The 20,670-nt window shown below is 34.9% G+C and overlaps 1 protein-coding gene across 4 annotated transcripts in view; it reads right to left on the reverse strand.

The window, feature by feature from the left end:
* EXOC2 (exocyst complex component 2) overlaps positions 1–20,670 on the reverse strand; it is a 184,116-nt gene that overhangs the window by 30,231 nt on the left and 133,215 nt on the right. For all 4 annotated transcript variants that reach the window (XM_048310287.1, XM_048310269.1, XM_048310276.1 and 1 more), the window contains 8 exons: positions 20,453–20,574; positions 16,818–16,879; positions 14,485–14,565; positions 13,511–13,570; positions 12,598–12,659; positions 11,633–11,699; positions 9,506–9,622; positions 5,495–5,636 (listed from right to left, as the gene is read on the reverse strand). In XM_048310287.1, the coding sequence (XP_048166244.1) occupies positions 5,495–5,636; positions 9,506–9,622; positions 11,633–11,699; positions 12,598–12,659; positions 13,511–13,570; positions 14,485–14,565; positions 16,818–16,879; positions 20,453–20,574 (713 nt within the window). The remainder of the gene's footprint in view (positions 1–5,494; positions 5,637–9,505; positions 9,623–11,632; positions 11,700–12,597; positions 12,660–13,510; positions 13,571–14,484; positions 14,566–16,817; positions 16,880–20,452; positions 20,575–20,670) is intronic.

The raw sequence follows: 20,670 nt of genomic DNA on the forward strand, positions 1-20,670 counted from the left end.
CTACCTTTGCTTGTATTGCACAAACAATACACAAACAAATTTCTTCTATCCAAATTCAGAGCAACCACCTCATTCCTTCTCCAAAAGTCTACAGCTTTGCAAGTAAAAAAAGATCAATTTTTACTATAAAAAAAATTATGTAAAAATATAAACAAAAAGCTGCCTAATTTTGTCACATGAATAAGACATAACTTATGCTTTTTAAGCTAGAAATAAAAAAACCCCAACAAACACAATTTACTATCAAAAAAGAGAAGTATGAACAGGAACAAAAAACCCCCTTGTATGTTAAACTATCAGATTGACCAGTATACACAAAAAACAATCTAAAAACACACTTGGCAACTGATTAACACTATGTTTCCTATTGTTCCTTTCATCTCTTTTAATTATGTTAATAATGTAGAATAAATTAGAACAATGTTTCAAACAAGAGAAAAGAACTAAACTAGATCTCACTGTTGCTGCATGTTAAAATTGAAATCTGTTGTAAAGACTCAGAAGTCTACATTGAAACTAAAATGAAAACTTAAATGAGTTATTTATTAACAATAAATCTAATTAAGCTAATAAAACTGCCTTCTAACACCAGCAGTCACACCTTAGATCAAAATAAAGAGCCAAATATAAAATTACTTTGTGCACAAGCTCTGACATTCAGATCTTTCATACTGAAAAGAGCATGCATGTTGAAAAACTAAACAGTAAAAATTTTAGCACATAGGCTAAATGAAAATTTGCCCCATGCAAACAATTGATCCTTTTTTTATACTTAAAACTGTAACAAAAAGCATATGTATAAGGAAATATCTGATAATTATAGGACAATTGCCTAAATGAGCAAGGCATAAGCTTCTTCCACACTGACAGAAACATGGTACCACACTTGAATAGTATATATTTTTCAAAGCTTCCTCAAAAGACATGCCTCTTAATTTTTTCTAAATTCTCCTTCAGAACTGTTCATTTAATGTTCTTCTCATTCTTGTATTTTCCTATGAATTTTATGATGCAAGGAAGTGTTGTCCTCAGTACTTACAGACTGATCCCTGCAGAGCTGCCAATGATAAATAGTGTCAAGGTTTTGGGATAAGATTTTTCTGAATGTTCTATACCTTACAAGACTTTAGCTAGTCAAATTAACCATGAATGTTCAAACTGACAGGATTCAAAGAAGGCATTTTAAAGATAAAGACAAAAACGCTTGAGTTATTTACATGACATAGCAAACTCTGAGGACAGAAACCTACCTGAACCATTTTTCCCCTCCCAGATTATGCTTTATTCACTTCTCAAATGCTGTAACAGCTCAGGATAGATTTTTGCCTGTATCAGTTCCACATAATATAAAAACCAGCTGTATTTCCAAATCAGCTGTCATTTTATGTAGCAAGTCAAGTGCACTCATGTGGGAAAAAATATTATTTAAAGATGGAATTATAAATTATTGCATTTGTGTAGTTCTTCTTTGTAGATAATTTTTACTGATATGGAAAAGAAAACAAACAAAAAACCAAATTGGAAAACAGGGAATTCCCTTACTGCATTGGTCTACATGGCTAAACAACAATATTGGCAATAAATAGATGTAATTTCTGTACCGGAAATTTATGTGGATTTGATTAATTTTGCTGATGATATAGACCTTGACTTTTGAAGCCTTGATTCTCAAAAAGAAAATGTTGATAGTGCTGTCAAGGCAAAACATTTAGGCTATTGCTACTTAGTGGTATTGCCTATATATAGCATTGCCTGTAGTGATACTCCAAGTATATAATAATTCATACATAACTTCTGTAAGCTGTGCAAAGAAAGTAATCAGTAATACAAATAGGCTGTTATCCCTAAAGGATGAAAGTGCAAGATCGAGGGGATTTCTTCAATTACACAGCAGCCTCTGGTAAGCTCACTTGTCTAGTGAATATCAGATTTCTCTGTCCTTTTATTTGCACTTCAAGCCTGTCTCTTGTTTGAACAGTCCCGTGCAATCCATTAATTTATCTAAATAAAAATGGATTAATTAATTTCATTTCTAAATCCTACCCTAATTTACGTTTTTAACTTGCTCATCCAGTCCCAGTTTCCTACCTTGCTCCACCTCCATTCCTTACTTGATACCAGTCTTCATGACAAGCTTTTTGTTCCAGTCTCTCCCTCTCTTGCAGTTACACTATTTCCTATCTCAGCATTAGCATCCTCCCCTGAATTATTCCATCTACCCAAAAGCATTACTTCCAATAGTCCAGATCAAGTGTCCTCTGCAGACAGCTGTTCAGAAACAGCCATAGTCTTGAAGCTCTGGACTGGACAGCAAATTCATCACCAGAAAATTCTTAATCTTGCTCTTAACCAAATCATGAGTGTTTTCATATGCACATTTTCAAAAATGTCCTTTGCAAAAGATGTATCATGGCATCAACGTGCTCCCATTCTGGTGAGACTTTCAGTGGCCAGATGGGTGCTTGAAAGTTTCCGACTGAATCAGGGAAGTTATTTGTCTTTACCTTACCTTTTAAATATGTGAGAATTGGTGTTTTGACCTCTCCTTTCCCTTCAAAAAAAAACCTGATCTTGTCAAAATTTCTCTTTTTACTATCATTAGTACTATTTGAAAGCTAATGCAGAAACAACACATAAAAAAAATCTTCACTCCAAACTCTAATGTCCCAGCAATCATCCAGTAGGGATGCAACACTACACATCACAGATAGCACTACTCAGGAACACAACTGAGGTCTAAAGAGTTTGCCTTGCCATTCTTTTTTTTAATTCTATTTTTAAAAATTAAGGCTATGAAATTCAAGTTCCAAACCAGGCAAATTAAACAAATCAAATATTTAAATTTTGCAGTTGTAAAGATTACTGAAAACAGGTAATAGTTTCTAATATACGATTTTTTCTTAAGAAATCAATATGACACTCTTTAACAAATCCTTGAGTGAACGATGTGTTTGGCTCAAGTTAGACCCACTCCCAGTCATATGTATGCTATTTCAGTTTAATAAAGTAGGTATTTTTCATGCTCTTGGAGATTAAGTGTAACATAGAGCTTTGTTTGTTTTGGGTTTTTCTAAGAGGAAAATAAAAAAAAGATAGCATGTCTACTGCAGCATTAAATGCATTGTTTAGATTATGTACAAGTATATTTTCTCAATTAAAATCTTACTGTACAATTTAAAGTTGTTTGTGACTATCAGTTTATTGAAAAAATCAATTATATGGCTGTTGGGTGATCTTTTTTCTTTTTTAAGTTGAATACTGGAAAAAGCCTGATTCTCATATGCCTCACAAAGAGGCTTTTTTCTTCCAGTCCTTTTCAATAATGAAATTCCTCTACCTGCATGAAGAGGTCACTTATTACTCACTTACTAACTTTATCTTCAGAGCACCAAATATTTCCAGGGTCAACGAACCATTGCTATAATCAAACAAACTGAAGGTACTCAAAGTAACTCTTTGTCCAGGTTTTGGCTGGGATAGAGTCAATCTTCTTTCTAGTAGCTTGTATAGTACTGTATTTAGTATGAGAATAATGTTGATAACATAACCACGAATCAGGTGCTGCTGAGCAATGCTTACACTAAGTCAAGGACTTTTCAGTTTCTCATGCTGGCCTGCCAACGAGTGGGTGGGGGTCCACGAGAACCTGGGCAGCTTTTCCTGACTGGCTAAAGGATATCCCATGCCATATGATGTCATGCTCAGTATATACACTAGGGGGAAAGCTGGCTGGGGGCAGACTAGGCATCGGTCAGTTGGTGGGAGTGACTATTTTTCATTTGCATCACTTGTCTTTCTTTCTTCTTCCTGGTGGTTTATTTGTTATTTTCCTTTTCATTAAAATTTGTTATTATTATTATTTTATTTCAATTACTAAACTGTCCTTACCTCAACACACTTTTTTTTACTTTTACTGTTCTGATTTTTTCCCTCACTCCACCAGGGCAGGAGGGGAATGAGAGAGCAACTGTGTGGTGCTTAGCTGCTGGTTAATCATGATACTTTCATACCAATAGTCAACAGAGTACATTTGACAGAGGCTAATTAATCAGAAAGGTAGTTCATCAAGGTGGAGAAGCACAGAAGTGTCTATATGTTCCTTTTTAACATGTCTAGCTTGGGGATTAACAAAAAATCCCCAAACAACTTTTCTACTGTTTTGAATTGGCCAACACTATCATATGTAATCCTAAAAGGGTGTCTCTAATATTCACTGTCATCAATTTTTGCTGGGAAGTTCCAGAGAAAGTATGTAAACCAACAATAAACAGGACAATAAGAAGGCTAAGGCCCACCTCTACCAGAAATTCAATATTCCCTTTAAACAAAAAAAAGACTACAAAATAATCCTAAAGGCAATGTGAGCCTAGTAAATACATGCCAATGCACTAGATCAAGAAATGAGAATATAAAAAGCTGGCACAACTTCTTTGTCTTGGTTAGCTGGTGGGAATCCAAACGTGCCAAGTGAAAACATACTTCAAATATGATGATAAGTTATGAATTATTCAGACACATTTTTGAATGTGCAAGATGAGTATCTAAGTTATTTCCACAGTACATTGTATCACAGAGTATATTCTGAGCACAAAAGTACTAACAAGAGATGGAAGAGACTTTTCTCTAAAGCAATAAACTCTAAGATCCTTGTGGTTTTAAGCAAACAAGCACCTGCAGCTCTTGATTCGCAGATTGCCAGTGTGCTTCTTGTAATTACCTCCATATCCAATTTTTAAATACAACAGAATTTTTACTAAGTCTGCCATAGACAACTCTATGAAAAAATCAAAACAAGAATGTACAAATTGATTAAGACAAGATCACCTTCAAAATGCCATGTACTATGTCACTGCAACTAATTTCTACTTGGTATTAACCAGGCATATATGCGATAGGGGATTTAAATGTATCGGTTTTACATAGGACAAATTACATGTTCACAGGACCTAAGTGTGCAAAAAAGGCAGACTTATTTATATTATGCTTCCTCAAAATAGAGGATCTTAAAGAATCTGAATAATGACTAACATCTCAGTCATTTTAAACACCTTATACCTGCCCTTCAATGGCAGTTTGCTGAACTACTGTTATAATGTGCATTTTCTCATAATTTTACCTTTTCAGAACTGTAATTACATCTATTATCAAAGTAGCCAGATTCTATTAGAAAATATCCCAAACTACCTCAATGAATTTCATTAGAAAATAGCAAAGATGGCTTTTATAATTCTTTCTATTATATATAAGCAATGAAGCAAAATAATCACAATAAACAAGTATTAAAGAGATTATCAATAATGAAAGCAGCTTTAATCATTTGGGGGTATTTGAAAAATGATTTAGGAATTAAGTAAAGTCTGTGAGAAAGAACTCATAATGAGAACATGTCAAAAGTTAAAAACACCGACTAGAAAAAAGTTTTTAATTGTACAGTATATTTTAGCTCCTATCAATCACTGTTAAAATCATTTGAGTTTAATAAGCAGGTATTTACCTGTTGGAATGAGACAATCTTTCCAGTCAAAATATCCTGCATAAATGCCAGGTTCTAATGACCCAACTATTGGATCTGCCTTGAATTCAATGTACATTTCAAATAGTCTTTGATCCAGCTCTTTCAAGGATTCCATACTAACCTAAAAGATTAAATGAAAAAAAGGAAAGAGAAAGAACATGGTAAACAGTCATTAACTAAAAGAATTTAATCACACGCCCAAAAAATTTCCTCATGTCTTCTTTAATTTCAGCAAAAGGCAGCAATTATTGACACATTTCAATTCATAATTATGTACATAAAAACTTAAGAACTTCCATATTATCTGTCCATCCTACCCAGTATAATTTTTTTCCTGATTGTATTCAGCAATAGACATTTTCGTGAAAAACACAAGGAATGCCTAAGCAGGCAGATATCTACTGGCATGATTTTTTTTTCCTGCATGTCAGGAGGTCCTTATCTTGCAAAGTAAACAACTGAATTTTGTGAATACTTTAAAATATTTAAAAATAAAAATTTCTGTCATTAAACATTAAGATTTTTATGTAATACTTCAGATCTATAAATTTTAATTTTACAATTTCTCAATGTGTTTAAAAAATACATGATTTATTAGGAGTCTCTGTCTTCTGAAACTGAACATATGGACTTCCCCTCTCTACTTCAACAAATCTCTGTACAATAGAACCATAAGCTGCATCACATTAACATCTACAGAATTCTTCTCTTTGACAGCTCTCCATGCATTTTTTTGTAATTCACAGAACTCAGCCACTCTGAAAGCTGAGGGGATATGGATAGTTTGTTAATTGTATCTGAACAACTTTAAATTTTATACAAGGCTTTTTATTAAACACAGCTTCTACAAAAAAATTCTGTAACGCAATGTAGAACATCAGTACCTAAATACAGTAATGGATGCTATATGCAAATAAAATGAAATTAAAATTAAGATATAAATATCATGTGACTTCTGCTGAAATGTATTTACCTATATAAATAAGAGCTGAAGCAATACAAAAATAAAGCTTTTAAACTAGTGTTCATTTTCCTCAGCAATTAGGGGAAAAGGCACACACGCACACGCACGCATATATATGAACAATAATTTCCAGAAGTAAAGGGGTTCAAAAGTGAGGTCTGCTTTAAAAGCAAGTCTCTAGATCAGACTGGGAATTCAGAAGAAGAAAAGACTCCTTACCATTCCTTTCTAGGGATTTAATACTGCAAACTGCAAAATAAGGGTTGAAACTTATTACTACAGGCATGTCTCTAAATTGTGTTCTATTCTGGCATGCCTACATTATTAAATGAAGAGAAAAAGGAACTGCAATATTTGAGTCAGGAACAGAGGCAGAGAAGTCTTCAGGAATGAGATCACAAGGGTAAGGGAAAACAGTTGTTACTGATGAAAGTTGATGTTAGGAAAGTTGGGATGGTGAAGTAGGTGCTCAGAAACAAGACACACCACAACTTTCCTGCTTTTCTAGGTGATGAACCTTCTTTGATTTGTACACAAGAGGATCTCTATCCCAAGGCAAGCTTTCTATAAGGCATGAGAAGATCAAGGCTATTTTCTTCCTCTTTTCCTTCTACCTGACTGCCATTTTAAAAGAAAAACACATTTTAAAAGGTACAGAAATCTTGCTCTTTTTTCCTCTTACACAGGTTTCAAGACATTTGTCACTTAAATTTCTTATGATTAGGGAGAGTAACAACCCTTAGACCATTCCTATTTAGCTTTGAACTAGGGGGGGAAAATAAGTTTGAGTGCCAAGTCCCTGGAAATATGCACCCATTCAAAGAATCTGTAAAACAACTGCTTCAATGTTCCTTAGCAAAGTGTTTTAGAATTAAGGAATTCCACCGTCCACTTCTGCAGCCATTCACTACAAAAGATCATCTGCACATTCAGTACAGGTTTTTTTGTTTAATACAAGTTATCCTCAACCTGTTTCAGGTTCAATACACAATTAAGATAGTGGTAACCTGGTTTTTCAGCTGGTGGAAAGATTGCAAGAAAGAATGAACAATTAATCTGAAAGTATTTTGAGCCCAGGACTGGGGGAGAGAAGCAGCAGAAGTCCTTAACATCAACCATCTACACCCATTTTCCTGATCCTTAAGTGGGTTTAATGCTCACAAAAATTATACGATTCTCACATTGTTTGTCTTTCTGCTATGAACATTCCTGTGATTACAGTTTTCAATTCTTGCATTAAAGTCATTCTGAGCCTCTATCCTTCTACCTTATCTAATTATCCAGAACTGTGGAAACAATTTTATTCAGAAGCTTAATCAATAAGCTTGGATGAATTTTATGGAATATATCTTTTTTTCCACTTCCTAATTGAATAAACTGATGATAAAAAGTTGAATTAAAGAATCTCCACAGAGAAGTACAAGAGTCATGAGTATGTGCCAAGGTAGCATGTACTAAAAGCACAGTGTAATGTTTGGCTGCTTTATGTAATTTTGTATTTGGAACACGAAGAAAAAAAATTGAAATAACCATATAGAATGTAAGGAAATGTTCTTGGCTACCATTTTATAATTTCTGTACTTCAGAATATTAGATAATAATCACTTCCCTACTAACAAAGGCAACTTTAAAAAGACCAACCCAATGTAAGAATAGATAGTTTTTTCCTAAAACACAGTACAAAATTCACTTTAAAATTAAATTTATAAAGCTGACAGAATTTAAAAGTATAATTTAATTTCAGTCTTCTCAGATAAAAACTAGTCTTTAAAAAAAGTTTGCCAATTCTTTATTACAATTTTTTAATCTAATATTTAAATAAATTAAAAACTTTCAGAAGTTTAGGTGACAGAACAAAAAACTGAAACCATCAACCCACCCCTCTAAACATCTGTGAGCTTCCATTGTCATTAAAAATAAAGGGCTCAAAAATTGCCCTTTTGTGATGACTATCTAATTAATCCAAACCCTCCCAGCTGGCATTACCAACTGATGTGTCCCATACATGCAGTATTGCACCAGTCAGAGCTTTCAAAGGGTTAACAGAGACTGGAAATTAATCTGCCATTTCAACACCTGAATTTGGTAATTTCTAAACATACCAAACTTTTAGTGGCACTACTTTGATGTGGCTGTGCAAGGCAGGGTGTTGAACACATACATAACAGATGTCTTAGCTGCTTATATACACAACACTAACTGTACCGAGCTCAACTCGGTAGCAAAAAATGGCACTATCCAGAGTAATTTTTTATATTGTGCTAACCATACAAATCACAGCAATCCCTTTCAAATGCTATTCAAAACTATTTAGGCTGTAGAAATTCAAGCAACATTCAAGCATAATGGGATTAAGTATGTACTACATAGTTGAACAATCAATTTGAGTGAAATACTGTACTCTGTACTGGAAAAGATAACATTTTACTTCCAATCAACAAATATTTCTGTAAATAAACTAGCTTTATGGTCCTAAGGATTAAGTCACAACATTTCTCATAAGAAGTGATTAATCTTTACAAAAAGGCAGGAAAATGAGACAGCTACTGCCACCCACTTCGACATTTTCATTCTTTGAAAAAGAAAAAACAACAAAAACCCCCCCTAAAACACAACAAAAAACCCGTGAACTAGTTTATGAACAAGAGCTATCAGTAATGCAGATTTCCAGAAGAAATAATTTATCAAGTATATTCCTGAGATAACAATCTTTTACTCTCTGCATTGAGAGAACACAGTGACATTAAACAGCTTTACTAAGAAATCAGATAAGCTCTGCCATTGAACACACAAGTCCTGAACAAGAGCTCACATTTTCTACACCAGCTACTTAAGCCCTGTAAGAACACACAGAACCATATCCTTGTTGTTGTTGTGTCCAACTGATGCTTGGAGCCCCACCCATTTATGGAAGGCTCACCCAAGAGTCATTTTGGATGTCTGGACACTTGCACCTACTTTCCACAGAAAGTAAACCAAATAAAAATCTTCAAGCAATGCTACTTCATTCCAGTGCTCTCACTTACTTGAGTTATTTTATCAACACCTTGGAAGCCATGTTTCTCAAAGTGTTCAGCTATATTTAGGAAGGTATGACGTTCCAGATAACGGCAGTTACTAAGCGCAATTAAAAGTCTCTGCTCCTAAACATTTAAGAGAAGAAAGAGTATACCAGTTAAAAAAAGAAGTATCAGCATAACCAACACTGTAAATGTATACAAAGTACTTTACTGACTCTCTGTGCATAATAAACATCCTCATAAATAAAGTGGGGTATGAAAATACTTTTGTCAATAAACTACTGAGAACTGAATGAGTATCAGGTATGATGACTGAACATGCTTCTTCTTATAGGATCCGGAGCATTCATTGGAACAGTTGTGACTAATACAGAATTGTGGTTAAGACTTCTTTACAAAAATTAGGTTTGGACAGCTTTCCAGGAAGCTGTTTCTGGATTTTACTTTGTTTCAAGAAATACACTAAGAATTATGACCATCATAAAATCAACTGAAGATCATCTTCACTTTCACATGAAGCTGGCTATAACAAGAGAAGCAGGTACTGAACAAATGCACTCAATGACTCTAAAATACTAGAAGGCTCTGAAGTACGTTATATAATTTCAGCAATTGGAAGAAATTCTAGGTGGTTATAACTTAAGTCTGTTCTTCAATGATTTCTTTAACTACAAGGGAGGCAAATACATTCTGGAGTTGAGATATCACAACTGTCTTTCCCTGATCTTGATATAACAAGATACAGTTTCCAAGCAAAGAACCAAACAAGACAGAACAATTTAAATAGGTTGGGTCTTCCCTCTTCCTCTCTCCTTTTGATTGCAAACTATTTTTCTACCTCAGATAAAAGTTAAAAATCAACCGAGAAAATATTTTGAAAACAAAATTATCTGACAATGAAGTCACCATAACAGCACTGATCTGATTAAAAATGGTATTGGTTTTCAGACCCAGAACTCCTGACAGTTTTGTATTTCACTAATATGATGACTAGGACTGAGAGTTGCCTTCTACTCTAAGTTATAATCAGTCAGTATGCAGACTATTCGAAAAATGAGAATTTAAAAAATGCAGTGACCAATCTTACTCCAATCCTTCACTTTCTCTGTTCTCATTCAAGAAAGAGAAGACAAAATGTCTTGTGATTTACATAAGAAAATGATACCATGGAACCATGAAAGCCAGACATTGTCTAAAATGATAATTTCTTTTTTTTTTTAAGTGTTTGTACCTATGACATATGGGAAGAAGCCACAGCCACAAGTTAACAATTAATATCAAATCTTATGTGTTGCAAGAATAAAATGATATAAAGAACTAATTATTATAGTCTACAATTATTATATTATATTATACAATTATTGTATTATTATAGTCTACAATTCAGAAACTTGCCCAAATTTGGCAATCTGTGATTCTTTATTGTAGCAGAAATTCTTATTGCTCTTGTAAATTAGGCACAGTTGGGCTTCTGACAACATTTAAAACCTGTACTAAGGAATATTAATTTCAGAAGAGGTTCTCATAGGTTTCTTGCAGGTGAAACCTACATTTTTTCATCAGCTGCTTAACTGGAAGAAAGTGCATTCACCAAAGTGTCAAGAATATTAAAAATCTTTTTCCAACTTCCTAAAACCCCAAAATAAAACAAGCCAAACAAATAACCAACACTTACTCTCAGTAAATTTTCTGGGGAAAACTGTATTACTGAATATCTGTATCTTCAGGGGTTCTAAAAAGTAACTAGTAATCAGACTGATTCTAATCTAAAACAAGCTCATAAATCAAAAGTCAAATCCTCAGCTGACTTAACGCCAGTGCAATTTTCACTGGTTTCTGTGACACCATTTTAGTTTCTGAGGACTCACTTTCAAATATCATTTTCATGAGTTACCTTAACATAGTACACTAAGATACCATAAAAACCAGTGTTTTCAATATGAACCTTATAGCCTTGTATTTTCTCATGCTGATGTGTCTAGGAAATGCCTATAGAATACAAAATTGTTCTCTATAAAAAAGGAAAACGAAATAAACAATATTTATAAGAGCATAACAATAAAAAAGAGCTACATCCCTGTATCTCTGAGAAATACTTTCACACCAGCTTTTAGAAATAAAAGCCAAACTTACTGAAGAAAGACTTGACTCTTCATGAATGCTTCCAAACAAATCCGGAGACGAAACATCAACTGAAAGACTAGGAATATTGGTTAAAAAGTAAGCAGTATAGTGCTTTTGATTATTTGATACATGGTGGATTCAAATGAACAGGAATGAAATGGAATCTTGTTTCAAACCCCTCTTACAATAGATAACAAAGCAGCCCATGTTCAATTTTTCCAAGATGCCCACAAAGCCTGCAGGAGGAGCTTGGTGGTCTGATAGTACCATTCTAGCTACAGACCTTTCCATTCCTTCCTAAAGCATTTTTCTTTTCTATAATTTCTCTGTTTTGCTACAGATTCTGTTTTTACACCTACCCAGCCAATGGTCATCTGAGTAGGAAGAAAAAGAAATTGCATTAAAACCATAGTTAATTTGCCCTTTCTAATGCATATTGCTCTATTTGCCAAGTCTCTGGCTTTTCACAAACAAATGTTTGTAACTCCTGGAAGCTCAGGCTACTCTGACTTGTTTTGATCTCTAAAGGAAGTGGCACATAAGCATTTATTGAACAAACAACTTTCATGAATTTAGCAGAAATACCAATAGAATCAGTAAAAAAAAACAAGGGAAGAAAAGATAGGCAGGGGATGTTTCACCATGACTGGACGTTACTTAGTGACAAGTGCAACTGGTTCCATGTAAAGTCACGTCAAAACCAACACATCTGCTTCAACAGCTTCTGTCACTGAATAAAATGGTATAAGTACTGTAATACTGATTATCTTGTACAATCTTTATTACATGATGCCACACAACTTTTTTTGACATAAAAAGTACCTGCTCTTATTCCAAAGCATCACTACTCAGAGGCAAAAGCATTCACAAGAAATATGAAATACAGAAAGGATAGAACCACACCCCACTGAAATTAAAGACTTACATCCACAATTTCAGAATACTACACACAAATCCTGTTTCTTTTTACTTACTGTGATGTATCTATGTCACCATCAGGTTTGGTGCTCAGTTGTTCCAAACAGTCTATAAAGCCCTAGGAAATAATAAAGCACGATCTAAATTTTTTGCCAGAACTAAAAAAAGTTCTTAAATTCACTTTTACTACAGTCAATAAAAGCAGAATAATCATCACCACCTTTTTTTGTCTTAAACCTTGCATAAATACAGTAACATTTTAGTTACTACTTTTGAATGCGTATTTTCTATTTTGTATGCATCATAGTTTACTTGTAGGAAAACACAGTAATTTTCAATACTGGTAAGTCATTTTCATGATGCATGTCTAAAATGATGCAGTGATGATCTGCTGATTAGCATGGTTAACAGTTTTCACATGTTCAGTCTGAACAGTGGATCCCAACTAAAAATTGCAGAAGCCTCACTAGAATCCTTTTATTGCTTTGGCTCATGATTTCTTACTTGAGGAGACTATTAAAATGCTTGAGAAACCGAAAGAATGCTATTACCTAATTTCAAATCAATTAAAAAAATCCGATTATGTTACAAAGAACACTGTTTTCTGATACAAAAATTAAAAGCCAGATCTTCAGCTGATGAAAATCAGCATCTCTCCTCTCACTGCAGCATATAGATGTTAGATGGCATCAGGTCAGCACGTGTCAATTGTCAGTAAAATCTTGAACAATCACATTCAGTAAAATACTTGAATATGTCCTTACCCTCAGAGGATTTGCCATCACCAGATTTAGCTAGTAAGCTCTACCTACTTTTAAAGTCAAACATTTCTCAGCATGCCTGAGTGTACCAGAGGAATAACACAGTCATCAACTTAAGATACCTTTCGGGAGGTGGATAAGGTACAACGCACACATTTTTGATGGTCATTTGTTTTGACAATTTCATACTTCAAAGTACTCAAGTTACCTGCATGATCCCAATGCTTAGCTGGCACACATCCTCCTGTGTTTTCTGCTGTTGGAAAACCTGCAGATGCAAGCATATTATTTCAGCAGAACAGCTTCACATGGCATTATTCTCAAGGAAGGCCTGAGTAACTTATCCCTAAAGAGATGACACAATTAAAGGAATGGCTGCTGGGACACTGTTTTCTTATGCATCAATTTCAATTTTTCTCCATCCTAAAGATGGGAGAGAGAATACAAGTCCCAGTAAACAGTTTGATAAGCATGAGGAGATAACACAGTAAAAAGAAGGAAGAGCTTGTACACGTGATATGTGTCATTGTTGGCTAATGGAATTGCAGCAAAAACTCCCAGGATATTTCAAGGTCTTTATGTCCTAAAAAGAAGGATTCATCACGCAGTTAAATTCACTGCAGATTCTTTTCAATAATGTTCATTAAGAAAATAGACAAGCTAGTCATAAAGATTAATGTGAGGAGAGAGAAAAAAAACCAAGAGAGTTTGAAAAAGTGTTAAACTCCCTTACAACACTGAAACCTGAAAGAAAACATCAATGTTTCAATCAATCAGGGCCTCAAGGCACTGAGTAGAAGGGGACAAAAAGTTGAATTTAAGTCCTTCAAGTAATTTGGATCCAATACTGAGTGAAGAGTAACTCCTAGGAATGGCCTCTCCCTTTTTTATTTTAGATTTAATGTCTACTGCTATCTGAAAATAACATGAGTAGCATTTTTTTTCAAAAGAACAGCTTTAAGGATTTAAATATAGCTTCAATATGCCCCATACACACAAATTACCCTTAATAAAGGAAGCACAAACATAAGTCTAAAACCTAGCACAAGTGAAAAGGTGTACATGGGAAAAAAAATAAAGAGGAAAGTTATATCCTTGGATCATTCTCTGAAAGTTCTTTTAATATAAATTACTACTGGTTTCAGAAGAAGGACAAAAATGAAACCATAATTCAAAACTTACACTGGCTTCTCCAGGTTTGCAGTCCAGCACAGTTTTAAGAGATTGCAAGGAATGAATAATGCACTGTTCAAACTGGGATGGCTGAAAGTCAAACAAGTTGTTAGCTGTAGATATGCATGCTAAATATACACTACACAAATACATAAAAACTTAAAAGCTATATGGTAAGCTCTCTATTTCCAAATGATCCCAAATAAGGGGTGGGGGGAAAAAAAAATTCACACTTCATATATTACCAGAGGATCCTTTCATAGTGATACACTTCTGTAAGTAAGTTGTCTACAGAATTATTACCATAGATCAATGTACATTTTTTTATCCGAATGACAGACTTTAACACCAAACAGCCTCATATAAAAGGCTCATGAAAGCTTTTTAGAGCTGTTTGTAGCCTTACAGATGCCTGTTGACACACTCTTTCCTCCACTCCTTGATCTGAGCTGGGACAGAATTTTACCACAGATGTGCAGTATTTCTGCGTTGTATTTCAGCAAAAGGTTTCTAAGAAAATTGGACTGAAGCTGCTTTCAAATGGAACAAAAAATGGTTTGAGGGGCTGTTGTTTACCCTCAGGTTTCCAAACCTGAAATATGAGTGTCTGGATAACATGTATCAATTTCATCCTGAAAGAGCCAACAAGTTCACAGAAGAGTCATCAGTCACTTTTTCCTTGTCTTTCTCTCTTCCCTGATAAGTCACACTTTTTTTTTTTTTAATGCATCTGTCTGCTGGTATTGGGCAGGGACCTGTTGTGCAGGGCAACGTGAAGAAGTCACTGCTCCAGAAGAGAGGCATCATCTTACTGGATTTGGGTCAAAGAAGTGGACAAAAAAGTTTGTAAGTCCTGTGAACTTGCTTTTCATTCACTAGATAGTTTATGGCATGCCACCAACTTCAGGCTTAGGAGTAACTTTTATTTCTGTAAATAAGAGGTGGAGGTGGATTGTGAAACTGATGCTCACATGGCAAAATGAAAACCATGAAAAAAGCCACTAAGACAATCTGTATTTAGTATTTTTGGATCCCTTAAAAGAAAAAGGCCAGTAGTAAAGTGCTGCTCTTGGGTTTTCGCTTCCACACTATAAAATACCACATCTCAAGAGAGGAAAGCTGTTTAGACATGTGATTCCTTGGACATTATGAGGCTGAGAAAACCTGGTTCTGTGTCTCACTGCATCTTTTACCTGGAATATAAATTATAAAGGGGTCCTCAACCAGTATTTCCTGCAAACTTAAAATACAGTTTCTACCTCAAGCCTAAAATGTCCCCAGAGATACTGCCTGGCCCTTTTTTATACTGTTGCTCTATTATTACCACAATGAACTCTACTTTCTTGCTATGACAAAACATAGTCAACTTCCACCTTTAAAATTTGGCATGTTTCAACCATGGCCTCAAAAGGTATCTAGGGAAGTGTTGTATACAAGGAATGAATGGATGATTTCTAAGTAGAAAAAAGTCTTAAGCAGTTTTTTAATAAAGATGGGTCAGGATACAACACAAGCATAAAGAAACAACACTTTTGTGGAAGAACCTTCCCCCTGCCTTCATTCAGCAGATGAACATAGTGAAAAACAGAAAAGTTAAGGGACTTGCCCATGGCAGCAGCAACCGAAATCAAGACCAGAAGCTGTAAATCTGGTTATAGTACTACAATTGACAACAACACTTCTTCCTACAGTATGCATATTGTGACTGCTTAATGTACTCCTACTCAACTTCAAACACATATTTATAGAAGCAAATAAGAAGAACTAAAAAAGTCTGTGGAGCATTCCCTTAGATAACATACACAAAGCAACTCTCCCTCCCACAGGCCTTTTCTGCTTTCACAGATTGTTTTTAAGTCACACCTACAACATACTTGCTGTGTTTTAGGCATTACTCATTACTGTTTATTTCCAGAAAGCATCTCACTAATTTATCTGAATTTGGTTTCAAGTCATCGGTTGTTTGCATGTAGGCAATCTCCTAAATTAGTTGCTTTTCAGTTCAATTTCTCATTATAAGTGACCTATTTATTTAGCTACAGACCAGTTCCATGGTAGTGTGCCTACTAAGTTTTGAAGCATTTTGATGTGAACTGAACTTGTGACCTCAAGTATGATTTTTTACTTTGATAAACCATTCAAATATGTAACCATTCAAACAATTAAAAACATTTTTTTAGCTTCTCATATTTTCATATTTTAATAAAATTACAGACACCAGTCTGCACGCATACAGATGAAGTCCAAAGTAATTTAAATTTCTAAGAATATAGAAATCATTACACATGCAAAAAAAAAAAATCCAGCAAAGAAAGTGCGTACAAGACACGAAATATACCCACCAACGATGTCAAACCTTCGTTGTCAACAACCCAGTCCTCCTTTTCAGCTAATCTCTTTATATCTGTAAAACAGAGTAATAGGGGAAAGATGGGATGGGTGGGTGGGGAGAGAAGGTATAAATTTTCATTATTAAAAACTCCTTGAACTTGAAAAGATAAACCACAGACACTGGGACTGCAATGACTAGGCATACAAGCAAATAGCACTACAAGCTTCAAAGCCTTCAGCATTCTCAAATGACTAAGAATGGAACTCACACATGGTGTGCTGGTGACTCCACACAGAGAAGCACATCTATGATACATGGCAGGACTTGCATGAAGCCCATCATTTACTGGAAAGCTTAGAATTCAAGGAATATTGTGAAGGCTTTGGTTTGTTTTTATTTTGTAAATTTTTAATCACAATATAAAATACTTCATCTAAGAATCCAAGTCTCTAGTCTATTACACTCTAGCTCTTAATTAAAATGAAAGAAAACTGACTAGCATTTTAGTAAAGACAGAAAGGACAGCATATAATTCATATTCAGAACTGTAAAAGAGGCACGGGGTCCCCACGCAGGATCAAAGATCCACAGTGCCAGATTTTCTTCAAAAATACATGAAGAGATATGCAAAAAGCACTCTCTTCCACTACCCAGAAGGTGTTAACTTACATAGGCTTACTATACAACTACTTATTGGGATGTGAATCCAAAACTTATGCACTATAAAAACACAATTCCTTTAGGGATGGCATGCATTGTGCATCATCACTGTATTTTGGGCTTAATTGAAGTGTAAACAGAACAAAGATCAATTGTGTGCAGTTTGTGGGGCTTTGATATACTTTTCCCACACACAAAGTACTCATCAGAAGTGCCTGCACACCATGAAACTCCCTTTTAAATGAGTAAAAATTTCAGTGAATTGTCATCTCTTCTAAAAATCCAAGAAAGGAGGATAACTAATGCATGCTGAAAGGTATCTTCAAAATCTTAGTGCTTTCTGCAGCTAAATTAAGAAGCTTAGTTATAGTGTCATACTCTGCAACTCTCACGGAAGTATAGGCTCAGTGAGGATAAAAGGCATTAAGGAATTGTGCAGAATAATTACACTGCTCACTTTCCTACTTAATTCAACTGATATTCTTCTAAAGGTTTAGATTGTGCTGGTCAGCCTTTACATGCTTGTGTGGCTGCTCAGTTTTGCATTCTGTTCTTAGCTAATACAAATATAAATCCCACCAAATTTCTTTCTCATATTTCACTGCTCATCAAATTCCAGTCAAATACAATCACGTAAACCCCCTGTCTAGTCTGGCATTCACATAATTTCTCTTTCATGACCTTTATGACCAGTGATCACATAACAGGAGGGAAAGAACACAGACTGCCTTCTCAGGGCCAGTGTGTGTATATGGTGTTTATCATAAGACAACAAAAAAACCCGGTGCGTGGGCAGGTTTACTATAGTTGAAAAGCTAAAGTGTTCTATTGAATATTTTAACTACATCTGAATATTTTAACTACAGCTGAATGCCTTTACCAACTTACAACATGCAGCAAAAGATGAGACTGAAGTTTATATTGGCACTTATATTTTGAGATATTTAGAGGGGTGAAATTCAAGTCCAGGAGGAGCTTTTTTGTATTGCAGATAAAGCTATATTTATGTATTGCAGATATAGCTACTTCTGAGATACATTTACATAGCTCCATGAGAATATCCATTACCTGTTCTTTCACTCGTTCTCCAATAATAAGAGTTTTTTCAAGGGCCCAATCAACCTGGTCATGTGCAGAAAAAAATCCCCACTATCTAAATACATTCCAGAAATACAATTTTGCTTCAGTAGGCAAAGAAAAAAAAGCCAGGCCCCAAAGATACCGCATGCAATGCATGGAATGAGAGTTATGATACAAGCAGGTATCTTTCCTCCTGCTTGATGCTATAGCCAACACACAGAACTGCTTCACTGATAGGGGATGGAAGCAGCGCTCGAGGAAGGCTGCTGTTATGGCTAGACAAAAGAGAGCGACATTATCCAGCCAATAACACATACCAGCATCTCTAGGGATCTGATTTCTTTTGATTCAAGAAAGAAAAGTATGAAATGCTTTTATTAAAGACTAAGGTGCAGATTACCATAAGAGTTTTTCTTACACAAAATGTGTAGCCAGCAATCAGAATATACAGAGCAGAAACTCTGCATCCAAACAAAGAACCGGGCTATTGCCATGATGCAACAAGTAGGCAAAACTAGTAAGACAACAGAGTTTTTCATCACTGATCACATATTGGAGCTCTCTGGACTGTGCAAGAGAAACTAGATAGGTAGGTCAGAGACTGGATAAGCTGAGGACTGTCAAGAAAATGGTTGAGAGCTACTTTCTTCCTTTGAAACAGCAGGACATCTGAGGAATCACTCACGGTTCCTGGACAGAGGAATAAGTCAGTCCAATAAGACCATCCTCAAGTCACAATTAAAAGAAAAAAAATCTCTTTCACCTATCATTAAGAAAAAACAAACAATTGAACTCAATTGGGCTAAGGGATGAAAAGCAAAAATGACTTTCTCATACTTTTAGTGACATCTGAAATAGTGGTAATACTTTACAGAGTTTTACAGAGTTTTAAGGAGACGACAACGTATGAACTTATCTGGCTGGCAGGCTTGATATTAATGCAGGAAAAGAATATTAATTGTGAAATGAGATTTAATAAAATAAGAGCCAAGAATGCAATTCAGATCAATATTGTAACAAATAAACCATAAATACCTAATGATTTGTTGTCACCAAAAGTTTAAAGACTTGCTTAATATTGCCACCTATGCTTGGCACACTCAAGTGTAGAGTAAAACCCTTATCTTCGTGTCAGCCTCCATAAAATCATATGTTAAAGATCAAAAGGGACTAAAATATAATACTAAAAAGCCCTAATTTTATTTAACATTGAGGGTAAGTAGTCTTTTGGAAAAAAACCCCACAGCCCTGCTAAGACAGTTAGTAGATCAATCTGCCCTGATTTTAGGAGAGACATTTATTTCTGGAAGATCTACTTCATTCAAATTTAAGTTTCAGAGACAGCAAGAAGAATGGCCCCACATTAGAGTCACATTAGATTTAGAGAATATGTTACTGGCCTTCACAATCCAGACATTTATGGCAAAAGTTGTGTACACAGTAGGAAGCCCTGGAGATTACAATGTTAGTAAAAAGCCCTGGAAACTACCCAACTAATACTTCATAAATGGCTGCAAGATTTTTTTTTTTTTTTGTCCTTGGGGGTAGGACACTGCTTATTTAATTCTTCATGTTATAGAAAAACTCAAGAAAGAAAATAAATTTTATTTCTAACACGGAAAAGCTGCATCATGAAAAAAATCACTTGTGTTGTAGAACTGTCTCAACCCTAAAGAAACAAGTCTAACTTACTCTATTTATTAGACTGAGGTAAGAAAATACTCATAACTTATTTCTGGAAGAAAAATGGAGTATTTGAGTAACTCTTGTGAGAGACTACAGAATCAGATGAGTCCACTGCCACTACAACATCTGTAATAAACACGTTATTTTCCAGAACATGGTTTGGCCTAATTAGGGGCGAAAGAATGACAGTAAGCAAGGAGACCTGCAGCCTTCTATTACCTTCAGCTGTGTGCTGTAAGGTCACGATAATGCAACGTACACGAAGGTCCAGAATAAGATCCTGGATGATCTGAAGCATGTCATTGGGTATCTCGAGTGCAGTAAGAGACTCAGAACTAAGCCTGAAAAACAAATAAAGTTAGATGGAAGTGTAAATCTGAAGGGTTTTTTAAGCTGATATAACTACATTGAATTTTTCAGACATTTTCTGCATATAT

This window comes from Corvus hawaiiensis, chromosome 1 (genome assembly GCF_020740725.1).
Source record: "Corvus hawaiiensis isolate bCorHaw1 chromosome 1, bCorHaw1.pri.cur, whole genome shotgun sequence".
NCBI lineage: Eukaryota > Metazoa > Chordata > Aves > Passeriformes > Corvidae > Corvus > Corvus hawaiiensis.